The 18,181-nt window shown below is 43.4% G+C and overlaps 1 protein-coding gene across 1 annotated transcript in view; it reads left to right on the plus strand.

Moving 5' to 3' along the window:
- Nucleotides 1-18,181, plus strand: part of LOC138979156 (metabotropic glutamate receptor 3-like) — a 374,871-nt gene that overhangs the window by 301,491 nt on the left and 55,199 nt on the right. The window contains exons 7-8 of the mRNA XM_070351965.1: nucleotides 15,583-15,753; nucleotides 17,919-18,035. Coding sequence (XP_070208066.1) covers nucleotides 15,583-15,753; nucleotides 17,919-18,035 — 288 coding nt within the window. The remainder of the gene's footprint in view (nucleotides 1-15,582; nucleotides 15,754-17,918; nucleotides 18,036-18,181) is intronic.

Here is an 18,181-nt window from a genome sequence, read left to right on the forward strand (position 1 = left end):
CCCCTTTCCCCTATCCCATCTCCCCCCTTTCCCTCGTCGCGATATAACCTTCGTGGTTGAAAACGACGTTAAACACCAAATAAAGAAAAAAGATGTTTCTGAAGAAGGTCAAAGCCCCGATGGCCAGCAATGCAGTATAATGGGCAGAATATACCTGCGCAGTTTCAGCGGCACAGACGACGCACTGCATATTATTTATGCCGCGATAGGGATTATGACGAGTACTCGGCCTGTTTTCCTTTCATGCAACGTGTAGCGGGCTGGGATAATCTGCAGTGCGTCGTCGGTCCTGCTGAAGTTACATAGGTGAGCGGGATGACAGTGGCCTGCGTCTATACAGTGGAACCCCCCTTTTAAGACCCCCAAATTAAGATCCCCTCCTTTTTAAGACCTTGTTTTCTCAGACTTTTTGTTCATATCCTCGGTAAAATTACCCCCATTTTAAGTCTCCCTCCTTTTTAAGACCTTGTTTTCTCAGACTTTTTGTTCATATCCTCTGTAAAACTACCCCCATTTTAAGTCTCCCTCCTTTTTAAGACCTTGTTTTCTCAGACTTTTTGTTCATATCCTCTGTAAAACTACCCCCATTTTAAGTCTCCCTCCTTTTTAAGACCTTGTTTTCTCAGACTTTTTGTTCATATCCTCTGTAAAACTACCTCCATTTTAAGTCTCCCTCCTTTTTAAGACCTTGTTTTCTCAGACTTTTTGTTCATATCCTCTGTAAAACTAACCCCATTTTAAGTCTCCCTCCTTTTTAAGACCTTGTTTTCTCAGACTTTTTGTTCATATCCTCTGTAAAACTACCCCCATTTTAAGACTCCCTCCTTTTTAAGACCTGATTTTCTCAGATTTTTGGAGGTTTTAAAAGGGGGGTTCCACTGTACTCAACAAACATGTCGGTCACGACAAAGAGATGGCCCGACACTTCGCACACGAATACTTTTAATTTTTCAACAAGAGGCGAAGCCTTCAAGGCTCACGTAAGAAATCGACAAATAGTAACACAAACTCAATCACTCCGTCACACATACACACACACACACACACACACACACACACACACACACACACACACACACACACACACACACACACACACACACACACACACACACACACACACACACACACACAGTAAGCATAGGTGACACTGTGCAAGAAAACGAGACACTAGATCTAGATCTGTCTGTCTGCATTTAGCCTACTTATACACGACTGCCAACTAGTCTCGGCCCGCTCAAAATAACAATGACCGAGACATTCCTTCGCGTGACGTCTAACCCTCTTACGCCATAATGTGACGTCTTCAAATGACGAAATGTTAAAGTTTCTACCACAGACATACACACGCACGCACGCACATACGCACGCACGCACGCACAGACAGACAAAGTTTCGATCGCATTGGCAGACCTGGGAACCCATACGATTTCGCCGTATTGTGTACGCATGATTGTCGAGAATACGCTCAGTACGCTCAGTGGTTAAAAAATACGACGAGAAAAATTCCTAGACTACTTGTCTTCACAAGCCCATCCTGAAGCCGATCCAGTATTTTGGCACATGATTACGTCACTATATTAGCCGCCGTCGAAAAAAATATAATCGGATCGTGTCAATCAATCAAAACAACCAGGCAAACGAAAGTACGGTATTTGGCGAAATCGGCTCCGAGAATAAACAAGTGAAACAAAGAAGAAAAGTGAAAAAGTTTGAAGAAAAATATCACACACACACACACAATTTGTAACCAACACACACATGTAGTCCCGCCCCGGAATAAGCTTTTTTGGGATGATTTACGACTTTTGCGCACATTTCAAGCAGACCAAAAAACACAACATGGCGGCTCTCGCTCCTCCAACTATCGCGAGACACCAAAAAATGAAATCTCGCGCGCGCGAGATCCTGATACATCCGGTGTTTCTCTGTACGCTTGTCACGACGACTTGTTGACAAACGAAGATTCGCGAAAGAAAGAGAAAAGGGCCGAGTCTTGAGTAGAGAGCTAATAAAGTACCGGTAATCGCTAATCGAGCGAAACGAAAATCCGCAGCGACTTCCATTAGGTGAATGCTATTCAAGTTTAGGTGTGACGTTTTAGCCGCATCTTTTTATAAGCATTTGTTTTAAATGTATAGGTAAACTTAATTAACGGTGTGACGGACGCGCATGAGGCATGTTTTAATCATGGATGTGCAAACGCTGTGTGGAGTACGCTCATTTTTCTGAAAATACACCAAGTTTGTTTGAGAATACGCAAAGTGCAAAACAGGGGTTCCCATGTCTGCATTGGCTACACTTACGTGAGCCAATAAAGCGCCACAAATCTGCCCCCCGGTTTTACATACAAACATCCTTACATTTAACAACGAAACAAAAACCTGCAGCCTGGCTGATTCCTGTGATGGATTTATTTTGCTGAATTATTTTTTTTAACTGACATTATGTGTGAATGTACAAAAATAAGTCATTAAAAAAAAAATCACTCTGCACTGTCGATTTGTTTTTACGTGTGATGAAGTTGAATGTTCTCCTGCTCTGTAACAGCCAGAACAGATCTGTGGTGGTGGTGGTGGTGGACACGATGGCTCACGCGGGAAGGAATCTATCATTAAACCAGATGATATACCTCTACGTACCCCCCGCGGGTTAGGGGGAAGAATTTACCCGATGCTCCCCAGCATGTCGTAAGAGGCGACTAACGGATTCTGTTTCTCTTTTTACCCTTGTTAAGTGTTTCTTGTATAGAATATAGTCAATGTTTGTAAAGATTTTAGTCAAGCAGTATGTAAGAAATGTTAAGTCCTTTGTACTGGAAACTTACATTCTCCCAGTAAAGGAAATACATTGTACTACGTTGCAAGCCCCTGGAGCAAATTTTTGATTAGTGCTTTTGTGAACAAGAAACAATTGACAAGTGGCTCTATCCCATCTCCCCCCTTTCCCCGTCGCGATAATTATAACCTTCGTGGTTGAAAACGACGTTAAACACCAAATAAAGAAAGAAATACCTCTACGTCTCTACTTCAGTTACCATGTGTATGGTGACATCACTCCAAACCCCAAACCGAGCAGTGCGCCTCTTGGGGCGTGTTCAGTCATTTGTTTTCGGCCCGGAGTATCTCTTTAAATCAGAAGAAAGCCATAATCCTCCTCTACTCCTCTACTCCTCTACTCTTTTATTCCTCTACCGACGGGCGCAATGGCCTCGTGGATAATACGCCGGCCTCCCAAGAGAAAGGTCGTGGGTTCAAATCCCGGCCGCGCATCGTGGGTTAAGGGTGGAGATTTGTCCGATGTCCCATGTCAACTTATGTGCAGACCTGCTAGTGCCTTATCCCCCTTCGCGTGTACACGCAAGCACAAGACCAAGTGCGCACGGAAAAGATCCTGTAACCCATGTCAGAGTTCGGTGGGTTACTGAAATACAAAAGTACCAAGCATCTATCCTCCGAAAGCGGCGTATGGCTGCCTAAATGGCAAGTTAAAAACCCACTCGTGCAAAAACATGAGTGAACGTGGGAGTTTCAGCCCATAAATGAAGAAGAAGAAGAAGAAGAAGAAGAAGAAGAAGAAGAAGAAGAGTATCTTTATACCAAAGGATCCTCCTCTACTTCCCTGCTTGTGGAGAAGGTCACACCGTCGCGATATAACCTTCGTGGTTGAAAACGACGTTAAACATCAAATAAAGAAAGGAAGAAAGAATGAAGGTCACAGCCCTGGTGGCCAGCGATGGAGAAGGGACATCAGCGGCCGAAGTCTAGACGCAACAAACATGTCGGTCACGACAAACTGATGGCCTGACACTTCCCACGCGTCTGGTCAACGCGGTAGTTGGGAACTGTCCGGTCGAAGATGTCAAAAAGACAGGCGTTCTAACGGTTTGGCTGATAGTGTCCGTTTCTAAACTTTGATTTTGTGTAGTATCGATAAGAAGGGGGAGTAAAGAGGTTTTACTTATTATAAGTTTTCAACATGTTGTGCTTCTTTGTAAGCATGTTGTTGTATTGTCATGTGTGTGTGTTTGAATAAAATGTTGTTTAAAACAAAGAGGTTTTAGATTCGGAAGTATAAAGAGGCACTTTCTTGAGATCAGATGTAAGTTTGGCCAGGATGACTTTCTTTCTTCAGACATGGAACAAAAGAAGACACTATTGGAGATTTAGACACTTGACGACATCCAACATTAAAGGGGAAAAAATTCAAACAAGTCGATTAAATTACAGATCTTAATAACCTCCCTTATTCGGAAAGGGCAGGTTTTCGGTAGGCTCTTTCTTGGTGTCCCTTCTTCAACGAATGTGTACGAAGTAGACCCTTTCAACCGTAATGGGTGGTAGTTAAGTGTTGCTCTTTCCCCGAAACGTTTCCTCGCCCCTCATTGCTAAATCCATCATTCGGTCGGTGTGTGGATGCGGATACAACGACGGAAAGTTTATTTTCGCATCTGGTAATGGCAGCCATTTTGGAGTCGGCGACTAACATAGATAGAAGGATGGAGGATGTCTCAAGCTTGAGTGCAGTTAAGCTATCTTCGGTAATGGCACGCACACTGATGCTGTAATTAACGAGCTCTGAAATGGAAAATGATTAAGGTATGATAGGCGTCGTTCTTCAAGTGACATGGATGACTGGATGGATTGGTGGGTGTATGGATGTTCAGGCAGGTAGGTAGACAAATATACAGGTAAATAGGTAGGTCGGTGGGTAGGTAGGCAGGTAGGTAGCAAGAATTGACGACCGCTCGTTGTTTGCTGACATTCGCTTTGACAGACCAGGTATCGTTTTGTCATAATCTTAACGCGCACTTATAGAACAAGAACAAGAGCGAATATGTTCTTGTATGTTGCAACAAACAGAAGGTTTCAGTTTCATCTTTATATACTGACTTGATGCACAGATATCAAGAAAATTGTCGTTCAAGTCGGTTACTTTTGGGGTTTTCTTTTTTCAAGAAGGAGTGTGTCCGAAGATGTTTTAACGTGGCATCAGTGAGTAGGTGAGGAGTTTTCCACAAACATATCTTTTTTCAACAACAACAACAACAACAACAACAATAACAACAGCGGCAACAGCAGCAACAGCAGCAGCAACGACAACAACAAAATCAACAACATTTTCAGATGTACTTGTTCAGCTTACAGTTGCCCTTGTCCATGCAGTTTCAAGGCTGAAATGTGGTTTTATTATCAAGGTTGTGGCTTCCTTTCTTTAATTGTGAATCAAATGTCAATTATCTTCTATGGTTCTTAATTTTTTTTCCTTGTCCTTTCTTCCGCTTCGTGATACCTGTTTTGGTTCTTATCGGGAAGGAGAAAGGCCGCGAGTGTGCATGCCGATGTGGCATGCATTCACCTACTTTTTGTTGTAATTACGTTTGCTCAAGTCATTGCACGATGTAAAAAGAAGTAAACCGTGTTTTTATTGTGGCACCTTGTTGTGACCCGTTTTGTGGAGCGTTAATATTTTTACGTGAAATTCACGTGCTCCTTGTTCAGTTGTTGTGACCTGGTTTTGGTCGGAGCGTCACAAACTGCGTCGTTTAGTTCTAGAACACCGTGAGATTCACGTGCTTTTTTTCGTGTCTTGATTTTGAGGTGAGCCCTGCGAATCTGCGTTGCAAGTTTTAGAATACGTGTGACTCACGTGTTTTTAGCTTTGTGATGTCAGCTAGTTCCTTGGCCTTCTTTCTGTTAAATATACCGTTTTAAGTTTTGAGCATGCACGGAGTGCGTGATCGGTTACTGATTGGTTGTAAAATAGTAGCTTCACCCGATTCTGTCTTAGGAATGTTGTTGGTTGGTCAATCCGGTGACCTTTGACTTTTGAATAACTATTCCATGTTAGGTTTTTGTTTCCATAAATACCGCTGCTTGACTCCTGTCTCGTCAGTCGATCTGAGGGTTTTAGGAAGCGTTTGGTTTTGATGTAAACGTATGAAGGTTATCAAGTGAACCAACGGAGTGTTTCTTATGTTTTAACGTCAACGTAATGTTCTTGGAGACAGTTGTTTCTCAAGTGTGAATCGTTTTGTGCCCTTCGTTTGTGAGGCAACACGTTTTGGTACTGCTGGTCAACCCACACAGCGCATAAGGTAATTTTGTTGTTACTTGTTTGTGTTGTGTTTTTGGTCGCCATTTTGTAATGACTTTGTGAGTTGTTTATGTATAACGTGAGTTGAAAGTCTGACTTGTTGTAGTGTTTCTTTATTGTGTGTTCAACTGTTCTAGTGTTGTGAACGTACAGCAATGTTTTGTAGACGCTAGAAAGTCGCTAATGTTTATAATGATAACTTGTGTTTTCTGTGGTTAACGAAGTTCGAAGTGAAACGTTTTCTCCGACTTTTTCAGCCTTACGTTAAAAGAATTTAGGTAAAAGAAGCTTGCGGTCTGTGGTGATCGTTTGTAAACGGGCTTATTTCTTGTAACGTTATTGAGGGAAAGTGGATGAGTAAATATCTTGTTTGTGACTTTGATTAACGCAGGAACGTTGTCGTTAGACTTTTTGGTATGACAGTTTGCTTTGTATTCCTGGCCTGATGAGTCAATGTTTTTGTATTTTTCTGAAAGTAGCCATTTTGGTTTTAAACGTATGTATGCTAAGTTTCTTGAGTATTCTTAGTGCTTATGGTATTGTTGAACGTACGGAACGTAATTCTTTATTGTTGTTGAACGTACAGAACGTAACTCTTTATTGTTGTTGAAGGACTAACCAACGAGTGTTTGGTAATTGTAACTTTCTTGTCTGTTTGTCTTCGCCTGTCTTGTGATTGTTTATTTTTCTTGTATTTACTTCTCGTGTCTTGTTAATGCTTTTGATACTTTTGCCATGTCTAATAATTTGTTTTCTTTTCTCTTTTTCTTTCTGTCCATAAGTTTTTTACCGCAATAAGTAGTATCGCAATACGTAGTATCTCATTACGTAGTACTGTAACTATATATGCATTACTGATACCTTAGTGTCAGATGTAAAATAATAAACCAGTACTTTTGCGCGTTATCGCTTGTAACCTGTGTTTGTCATTTCGTATGAACAATATGTAGTACCAGCCTCGCTCACGAAGGCGCGCACAGTAAAAAACTTTAGTTGCTGTCGTCCAGTAAAAAACTTAGCTGCTGTCGTCCAGTAAAAAACTTAGCTGCTGACGCCCAGTGAAAGAACGTTAGCTAAAGTAAACAAACTTAGCTGAAGTCCAGCCAAGTGAATGTAAAGAACTGTTGTTATTGATGCTCAATGAACGTAAACGTAGCTGTTGATAACCAGCAAAAGACTTTATTGTTACCTGTCACTGTGTTAGTGAACCATAGTTTGACATAGATCAACTTGTCGGTTAGAGATCTTCCTACTCCGTATCCGGCGCATTTTTTGTGACTTTTGTGTATTATCCCAAACGACCCTCAGATCGATTCATTTTACTTTATAACCAGATAAACCTTATGTAGGTTTTTAGTGCTTTTGAATAAGCGAACATTGTAATGGAGGAGATTCCAGCAGATAAACCATTGGAAGCTTCAGGTTATGACATTAACGGCGATGAAGATGAACATTCTCAAAGGCCTAGGCGTGACATTAAGCCTACTGAAAAAGGTAGAGAGTACCAGATTGAGATCAAAACTAAAAACTTCGCAAGACAACGAACATTCTTGGAACGAGCAATCGGTGAGATAGTCACAGAGCTTAACCAAGAAACTCCTAATCAAGAGTCGTTAACCAGTCAAAAACAAATTGTTTTGAGCATGTACAAGGATCTTGGTGACATAGAGAAAGGTCTTCGTAGTATTGGTAGCGGTGAAACCATTCAGGAAAGTTGGGATGATGTTCAGAGAACAGTTCAGAACATTATGTTTGACATTGATCGAGCTCTTGACAGACAAACGACTAGTGTGCAGGTGGCTAAGGAGCCTACTTCCAGGCATAGCAGTGTTACACCTAGCGTTGGGTCATCCACCCACAAGTCAGCCAGTGTTAAGTCTGCCATTCATAAAGCAGCTAGCATTACGTCAGCCATCCACAAGTCAGCTAGCCACAAGTCAGGTAGCAGGAGATCAGGTAGCCAAGTAGCTTCTCGCGCCGAGTCTCTCCGCTCTAAAAGTGTTAGCTCTGAAGACACTAAATTGGCTCTTAAACTAGAGGCTGCATCCCTGGCCATAAAAGTGGAAGGTGACGCAATAAAGGAAGCTCAGTTTAGTGAACTGGATCTCTTACAACAACAATATGCTGAGAGAACTGCGGCTAGGCAGACTGAGGAAGCTGAGAGAACTGCAGCTAGGCAGACTGAGGACGCAGCTAGGCAGGCTAAGGAAGCTGAGAGAACAGCAGCTAGGCAGGCCGAAGAAGCAGCTAGGCAGGCCGAAGACGCAGCTGAAGCAGCTCTTGAAGAGATTAAACAGAAGAAGGCTTTGAGACAAATTCAGTCCACCGAATTAAAAACTAGCTTAAGAGAACAACAAGCTATGTTACAAGTATTGGAACAAGGTGAATCCGTTCAGCAGGATCTCCCTGATCTACCGTCAGTCGATTTGTTGAACACTAGGTTCCACCCTCGTCCTTCCGTTCCCCTGTACAGTCTTGAAGCCCCTCCTCTAAACAATGAGCACACAGCGATAGGAATAGGGACAGGTGCTGCCGTCATTGCTGACCAAGGGACACACCAGCCAGCCTTGGACGTCACGTCTGTTCCTGTCTGCCAAGCCGCCGTCATTGCTGACCAAAGGACACACCAGCCAGCCATGGACTTCACGTCTGTTCCTGTCTGCCAAGCCGCCAGCACCCATGACATCTCGACTGTCAACGTCAACGCTGCTGTCACCAACTTCGACGCTGGAACCACAACGACTGAGCCACGACAGCACGCGTCACCTGTCGTGGACCTCGTCGTTGGAGTCAGCGCCTCTACAAGCGCCGCTACTACCAACAACGCCACATATGAGGCGTACGGACCTCAACGTAGAGAGGATGTCAACGCCCCCCATCACGTCGGAACGAGCGCTCCTTTCGTCCATCAGGAGCCCTTCACCAACGCCCCCCATCACGTCGGAACGAGCGCTCCTTTCGTCCGTCAGGAGCCCTTCACACCCAACTACACGACGGCTGCAACTACATCCTCCATGCGGCCTACAGCGCTGCTGACCACACTGCAGCACCCTCTCGGTGCGTACGCTGGTCAGCCGCCTCTGCACAACGTTGGACACTCAACGACAAGTGTCACAGGCCCTCGCCCGCCTGATCTCGACCACACAGGTTGGTCCTATCACCTACCAGAGACAAGGGAAGGTGATGAGACGCAAGAACGACACACCTACTTCCCAGAAGAACGTCACCAACGCATGGACCACAGACGTTTTCAAGTTACCCCACCCTGTTTCCCCTATGATACCCACCTACATCCCAAACCAGAGCCTTTCGTGCCCACATTCCTGGACCCACATCAGACCACCCCCAAAGTTATCTGGGGAAACGAAAACGCAAGGCCCCCTGCGTACATGAACTTTGACAAGGAATGTCATGCAGATCGTCCATTTGCCTCTTACCCCCCGTCTGCGTACTACCAACGTCCACTTGCTACTCCTGCCAAGCAGGACACTCCTATGGACTCTCTCGCCAAAACCCTATCAGACGCTCTGATGATCAACCGTTTGCCGATGCAGGAGCCGTGCATTTTTGTTGGTGACCCTCTCCAATATCCAATTTGGAGGTCGTCGTTTTCGTTTCTCATCGAGAGACAGAACATAACCAGCAGTGAGAAGTTATTGTATCTGCAACGGTACATCGGAGGTCAAGCAAGGGAGGCCGTGACCGGCTTCTTTCTGCTAAGAGAAGGTGATGCCTACGAGAGAGCCATGGAAGTGCTGGAAAATCGGTTCGGCAACTCATACGTAGTTTCACAAGCTTTCCGGACCAAGCTGGACGAATGGACCCCAGTCAAAAGCAAGGATCCCAAGGGACTCAGAAGTCTGGCCGATTTCTTGCAGCAATGTTCCGTTGCTGCCCAGGAAGTTGGTGGACTGAGCATCCTGGATGATGCCCAGTACCTACGGAAGATCGTCGGAAAGCTCCCAGACTGGATGAGTCACAGATGGTCTAGAACAGTTGCTCGAACCAAGGTTGAAAAGAAGAGGTATCCTCTGTTCAATGAACTCGTGTCGTTCGTTACTCTCGAAGCAGACATTTCTAACGACCCTGTTTTCGGCTTGACAAGTGCATCGGGGACACCAAGAAAGTTCACAACGAACCTGTCAACCCTGACAGAGGATGTCACCGCATGTCTGCACTGTCAACTTCCGGACCATGACGCTGGGACATGTAAGGAACTCATAGTGAAGCCTCTGGTTGAGATACGAGATTTTCTGTTCAAGAACCGTATCTGCTACGGATGTCTCAGAAGTAAGGATCACCAGAGCCGTCAATGTATGCAGAAACAGACGTGCAAGAAGTGCAAGAAGGCTCATCCCACTTGTCTTCATGATGACAATTTCAAGTATCAGAACAGTATGAGTGAAACCAAAGGGGCGAGTGAACACAAGAACAATTACCGTACCTCTGCTGCTGACGTTCAAGAGCCACTGTCATCGTCGACCCCTACGGTGTCTGCTCTTAAGGCCAGCGAGGAAAACAGCATCGGTTTCACGTCTATGATCGTTCCCGTTCTCGTTTCCAGTGACTCTAACCCCAACGTAGAGGTGCTGACGTACGCACTACTGGACACTATGTCCAACGCCACTTTTGTAGTGCAGTCAGTGGCTGAAGAAGTTAAAGCCAAATCGCAGCCGACTACACTCAGGGTCTCCACACTGACTGAGGACAATGCTGTGGTCTCCGGCAGGAAGTACTCTGGATTGCGTGTCCGCTCTCCTACCTCCAGTGAGTTTGTCAGGCTCCCTTCTGCCATCTCACGACCTTATCTGACCGTTGACCCCACTCATATCCCCACCTCAGAGACTGTCAAAGCTTACCCACATCTCCAACACCTGTCTCCAAAACTGCCCCCCTTGTACCCTGACTGTGAAGCAGGCCTCCTCATCGGCTACGACTGCGCTGAAGCCCTCATGCCCCTAAACGTTGTCCAAGGACTGCCATTTGCAGTAGAGACTAAGTTAGGTTGGAGCATCGTCGGCAAGGCACCGCATTCCGTCGCCTTTGATGGCATAGCCTCGTCCATGCGCGTCATCGTCAAGCCAGGATCGAGGGAAGAAGAACGTGTAGCTCACGTCTACAAGGTACAGGTGGACGAAGTCTCGTGTACTGACCCATTACATGTTATGGAAAGAGACTTTGCAAGTGACTCAGGATCCATGTCCCAGGACGATGTAAAGTTCAAGAAGATCGTGAAGGTCAACGAAGCTGGTCACTTCGAGATGCTCTTACCATTTCGACCAGAGAAACCGTCCCTCCCCGACAACAGAAGTGCCGCAGTCAAGCATCTGAAGGGCCTGAAACGCCAGAAAAAACGAGGGTACCGTGATGACTGCGTCAAGGTCATGACATTAATCTTGTACGGGCTGATCGTGACGTGTTTTGCCTCTAGGGCAATCCACATTGAAACCCTGGATGACATGTCAAGTGATTCCTTCATCAACGCCCTACGCATTGTTGTCTCCATGCGAGGAAACATATCACGCATTTGGTGTGACAAAGGAACGAACTTTGTAGGTGCATGCAATGAGTTCAAACTGGCATGGAAGGAGATGGACTCTGAACGACTGACATCAAAGATGCTGGAAAGCAAATGTGAGTTCAAGTTCAACCCCCCTGCAGCTAGTCACATGGGTGGCGTTTGGGAGCGTCAGATCCGAACGATACGCAGCATCCTGAATGGTCTTCTCAGAAGATCAGGCCAGCGTCTCACTACTTCATCACTTCGTACGTTCCTATACGAGGTGATGGCCATCGTGAACAGTCGACCACTGTCTGTCGAGTCATTGGAATCGGCAGATGGACCACGCCCTTTGACCCCCAACCACGTCCTCACCATGAAGTCAGGTGCCATCCTTCCGCCCCCTGGTGTGTTTGAAGATCCAGACCTGTACGCCAGGAAACGTTGGCGCTGTGTCCAGCGGATGGCAGACGAATTCTGGCTGCTATGGAAGAGCCAGTACCTTTCACTCTTGCAGAAACGTCGTGTCTGGCAACGTCCCCAGGCAAACGTACAGGTGGGAGATGTTGTTGTCTTGCATGACCAGAACTTGTGCAGATCAGAGTGGTGCATGGCTCGTGTAGTCGAAGTGATGCCGGGATCTGATGGACTGGTCAGACGAGTGAAAGTGCATGTTGGAACAAAGGATCTAGACAATCACGGCCGTCCCACTGGTGATAGTCGCATATTAGAGCGACCTATTCACAAAATGACTGTGTTAGTAGATCGTGAAAATCACAAAGACAAAGCTGTGTAGGCAAACTGAAAGAACATTGAACTTTGGAGTGTTTTTCCAATTTGACAGTTGTTGATTGTTGCGGTTTGTTTTTATACCAGATGATGTAACGGACATTTATGGTTTAAGTGGTGCGTTCTTGTTATGCCGTCGAGTAAATGACTAGTGGCATTTAGTTGAAACGAGATGTGTTGAAACACTGAAAACGATTGAACCATAATATTGTTGTGTAAATGTTTTGCAACACAATGGTTTTGAGTTGTAAATTTGAAATGTCTAAATCTGCGTTTGTCTTCTTTTGATATAAGGAATATGTTTGTACAAAGGTTTTTGAAGGAAATTATATTAATATAATTTCCGGTGGGAGTGTGCATGCCGATGTGGCATGCATTCACCTACTTTTTGTTGTAATTACGTTTGCTCAAGTCATTGCACGATGTAAAAAGAAGTAAACCGTGTTTTTATTGTGGCACCTTGTTGTGACCCGTTTTGTGGAGCGTTAATATTTTTACGTGAAATTCACGTGCTCCTTGTTCAGTTGTTGTGACCTGGTTTTGGTCGGAGCGTCACAAACTGCGTCGTTTAGTTCTAGAACACCGTGAGATTCACGTGCTTTTTTTCGTGTCTTGATTTTGAGGTGAGCCCTGCGAATCTGCGTTGCAAGTTTTAGAATACGTGTGACTCACGTGTTTTTAGCTTTGTGATGTCAGCTAGTTCCTTGGCCTTCTTTCTGTTAAATATACCGTTTTAAGTTTTGAGCATGCACGGAGTGCGTGATCGGTTACTGATTGGTTGTAAAATAGTAGCTTCACCCGATTCTGTCTTAGGAATGTTGTTGGTTGGTCAATCCGGTGACCTTTGACTTTTGAATAACTATTCCATGTTAGGTTTTTGTTTCCATAAATACCGCTGCTTGACTCCTGTCTCGTCAGTCGATCTGAGGGTTTTAGGAAGCGTTTGGTTTTGATGTAAACGTATGAAGGTTATCAAGTGAACCAACGGAGTGTTTCTTATGTTTTAACGTCAACGTAATGTTCTTGGAGACAGTTGTTTCTCAAGTGTGAATCGTTTTGTGCCCTTCGTTTGTGAGGCAACACGTTTTGGTACTGCTGGTCAACCCACACAGCGCATAAGGTAATTTTGTTGTTACTTGTTTGTGTTGTGTTTTTGGTCGCCATTTTGTAATGACTTTGTGAGTTGTTTATGTATAACGTGAGTTGAAAGTCTGACTTGTTGTAGTGTTTCTTTATTGTGTGTTCAACTGTTCTAGTGTTGTGAACGTACAGCAATGTTTTGTAGACGCTAGAAAGTCGCTAATGTTTATAATGATAACTTGTGTTTTCTGTGGTTAACGAAGTTCGAAGTGAAACGTTTTCTCCGACTTTTTCAGCCTTACGTTAAAAGAATTTAGGTAAAAGAAGCTTGCGGTCTGTGGTGATCGTTTGTAAACGGGCTTATTTCTTGTAACGTTATTGAGGGAAAGTGGATGAGTAAATATCTTGTTTGTGACTTTGATTAACGCAGGAACGTTGTCGTTAGACTTTTTGGTATGACAGTTTGCTTTGTATTCCTGGCCTGATGAGTCAATGTTTTTGTATTTTTCTGAAAGTAGCCATTTTGGTTTTAAACGTATGTATGCTAAGTTTCTTGAGTATTCTTAGTGCTTATGGTATTGTTGAACGTACGGAACGTAATTCTTTATTGTTGTTGAACGTACAGAACGTAACTCTTTATTGTTGTTGAAGGACTAACCAACGAGTGTTTGGTAATTGTAACTTTCTTGTCTGTTTGTCTTCGCCTGTCTTGTGATTGTTTATTTTTCTTGTATTTACTTCTCGTGTCTTGTTAATGCTTTTGATACTTTTGCCATGTCTAATAATTTGTTTTCTTTTCTCTTTTTCTTTCTGTCCATAAGTTTTTTACCGCAATAAGTAGTATCGCAATACGTAGTATCTCATTACGTAGTACTGTAACTATATATGCATTACTGATACCTTAGTGTCAGATGTAAAATAATAAACCAGTACTTTTGCGCGTTATCGCTTGTAACCTGTGTTTGTCATTTCGTATGAACAATATGTAGTACCAGCCTCGCTCACGAAGGCGCGCACAGCGAGCAACAAGGACAGTAAAGGCAGAAACGGGGTGGTAAAACTCGTTTGAGCCCCTCTGGACTCGGATGTTCTTTAATTCAAAAGCGTCTGCTTTATCTTCGTATGTTTTAAACAAAGATCTGATTAGTAGACCCTTGCAAAAAATGGCTCTATTTTCAAATTGTTAATGGTCCCCTTGTCATTTAGCGTGAAATGAAAGTCACGGAACGATTGGTTTGGAAAACAAATACAAAACACGAAGTGGCAAGGTGTCTCAAATGAAGAGAGTAAACAGAAGTTACATTGTTTTAAACAGTGGTTTAATCAATCATTCATTAGTATAATACAAAACAGACATCTTCATGATCAACAACACGCTGTAAGCTTTTAGAGGTGATCCCATGGTACATACAACTGATGATTTCTTTGGGTGCGACTGTTACATATTGCTCTTGAGTGACAGATGTTAAATATGGTCTAGCTAGGTAGCTAGCTAGCTCTCAGGAGACAACCGAAGAGCTGGTCCGACAACGTTAAAGAATGGAAGCAGATGAGCGTCCTTGACCTCCTGTCGACGACGACGACGACGACGATGATGATGATGATGATGATGATGATGATGATGATGATGATGATGATGATGATGATGATGATGATGATGATGATGATGATGATGATGATGATGATGATGATGATGATGATGATGATGATGATGATGATGATGATGATGATGATGATGATGATGATGATGATGATGATGATGATGATGATGATGATGATGATGATGATGATGATGATGATGATGATGATGATGATGATGACGACGACGATGACGATGACGATGATGATGATGATGAGAGTTTATATACCTCGAATAACAGAACTCTTCCGTGCAGCCCACGCTTTACTCTATTACCTAAGAATCACCATACAATATTTCAACACAATAACATTACAATCACAGCATTAAAAAGAATCACAAAAACATTACAACAACACGGCATCTTCTTGACAACATAGGTACATGATAAGGAAAAAAAGACTGTTGGGCCTCCAAATTCTACCTTTTACCTTTCAATTTTATTTTTGGTTTCAAGGATTTTTGTTATTTGCTGCAGGTGGAAGGAGCGATCACTGTGCAGCCTCTAGCGGAGGAAGTGCAAGGGTTCAGGGACTACTTTTTATCGCTCCGCCCCGCCACCAACACCCGTAACCCTTGGTTCATCGAGTACTGGGAGCAGCACTTTGGCTGCAAGTATCCTGGCAGTGCTCAAACTCCTTTCAATCAGGTAAGGTCGCGAGAAATATGAATTTTTAGAATGAACATCGTTGCGGCATATGCGCGTGCGAATACAAAAATTGCAGGCAAAGGTGTTCAAACAAATTGTGGCCAAAAGCCTGCTTTTTCTTTTACCAAAGCCATGTGTACACTTTTGGAGCATATTCCGTCAAATAAATGCTTTGTCCTACCGTTTCGTCCCTGCCAGCAGTACTACGTGCACGCATTTGCTAGATGACAAATTGTGATTACCTAAATTCGCAGGAGTTTCGTCTGCTAGCGTTATATGGATGATTACCAGTATTAAGGGTGGGGGGGAGGGGGGTCGTCGAAAAGAGTCAGGACTCCAACGCAGACAGTGACCGATGTCCTATTTTTCTTGTGTTTTAATAATTAGCATAGTGACGGAGTTGTGACCAGTTAGCATTGCAGGTGTGTCTAAATCCCAACAAAACGAATGACCTTCAGACTTCGATCTTATCGTTAAATTGACCAAAACGCCTCTCCACAATGGTTTCTTCTCCACTATACCTTTAAGCGACGTGTTCGTTGTTATCACGTTGCTTTTCTGTTCATGTATTTTCTCATTACATTTAGTCAAGTTTTGACTAAATGTTTTAACATAGAGGGGGAATCGAGACGAGGGTCGTGGTGTATGTGTGTGTGTGTGTGTGTCTGTCTGTGCGTGTGTGTGTAGAGCGATTCAGACCAAACTACTGGACCGATCTTTATGAAATTTGACATGAGAGTTCCTGGGAATGATATCCCTGGACGTTTTTTTCATTTTTTCGATCAATACCTTTGATGACGTCATATCCGGCTTTTTGTAAAAGTTGAGGCGGCACTGTGACACCCTCATTTTTCAATCAAATTGATTGAAATTTTTGTAAAGCAATCTTCGACGAAGGCCGGACTTCGGTATTGCATTTCAGCTTTGTGGCTTAAAAATTAATTAATGACTTTGGTCATTAAAAATCTGAAAATTGTAATATTTTTTTTATATAAAACGATCCAAATTTACGTTCATCTTATTCTTCATCATTTTCTGATTTAAAAAACATATAAATATGTTATACATGTATTCGGATTAAAAACAAGCTCTGAAAATTAAAAATATAAAAATTATGATTAAAATAAAATTTCCGAAATCGATTTTAAAACAGTTTTATCTTATTTCTTGTCCGTTCCTGATTCCAAAAACATATAGATATGATATGTTTGGATTAAAAACACGCTCAGAAAGTTAAAACGAAGAGAGGTACAGAAAAGCGTGCTATCCTCCTCAGCGCAATCGCTACTGCGCTTTTCTGGATTGTTAATGTCACTGCCTTTGCCACGAGCGGTGGACAGGTCTTGCGGAAAAATGCAATGCGTTCAGTTTGATTCTGTGAGTTCGACTGAGCTTGACTAAATGTTGTATTTTCGCCTTACGCGACTTGTTTTTATTTACTGTTTGATTTTGCTTAACTTACTCCTCTGTTCAAATTGCTTAACGCCCAGTCCACCACGAAGGGCCATATCAGGGCGGTGCTGCTTTGACATATAACGTACGCCACACACAAGACAGAAGTCGCAGCACAGGCTTCATGTCTCACCCAGTCACATTATTCTGACACCGGACCAACCAGTCCTAGCACTAACCCCATAATGCCAGACGCCAGGCGGAGCAGCCACTAGATTGCCAATTTTAAAGTCTTAGGTATGACCCGGCCGGGGTTCGAACCCACGACCTCCCGCCCACTGGGCGGACTCCTTACCACTAGGCCACCGTGTTGCGGTGTTCAAATTGACCAGAATGCTTCTCCTGAATGGTTTCTTTTCGAGAACAAAATTAAACAGTAAATAAAAATTACAAAATACATAAACAGAAAAACAAAGTGATAACAACGAACACGTTTAAAATTAACCCCCAAAAATTCTTTTAAATGGTTTCTTTTTCTCTTTGTTTTTGGTTTCTTTTCCACTATACCAATATTTAACCGACTTGTTTGTTGTCATCAGTTTGGTTATCTGTTAATGTATTTTCTATTTTTTACATTTAGTCAAGTTTTCGGCTTGGAAGATTAAAAATTAATCAATGAGTTTGGTCATTAAAATTCTGGAAAATTCTAATTATTATTTCAATTATGGTTCATGTATTTCCTTGTTTACATTGATCGCTTTGTTGCCCTTCAGAAATACGAGAAGACGTGTACGGGAGAAGAGCAGATTTCGGGGAACAACGGCTTTGAGATGGAGGCGCAGCTGCAATTCGTCAGCGACGGCGTTCTGGCCTTCGCTCATGCGTACAAGGTCTACGTCTTTCATTGCTGTCGTCATTCCATTGTTTTTCCGGGATGTTGTGTGTTTAGATGAGGTTTTCTTGGAGCATAACGTAGAGTGCTTGTTCTGATTGAGATGGATTTTTTCTGACTTCAGTGTGTGTGGCGGGGGGGGGT

Source organism: Littorina saxatilis, linkage group LG10 (assembly GCF_037325665.1).
Source record: "Littorina saxatilis isolate snail1 linkage group LG10, US_GU_Lsax_2.0, whole genome shotgun sequence".
NCBI classification, from domain to species: Eukaryota; Metazoa; Mollusca; class Gastropoda; order Littorinimorpha; family Littorinidae; genus Littorina; species Littorina saxatilis.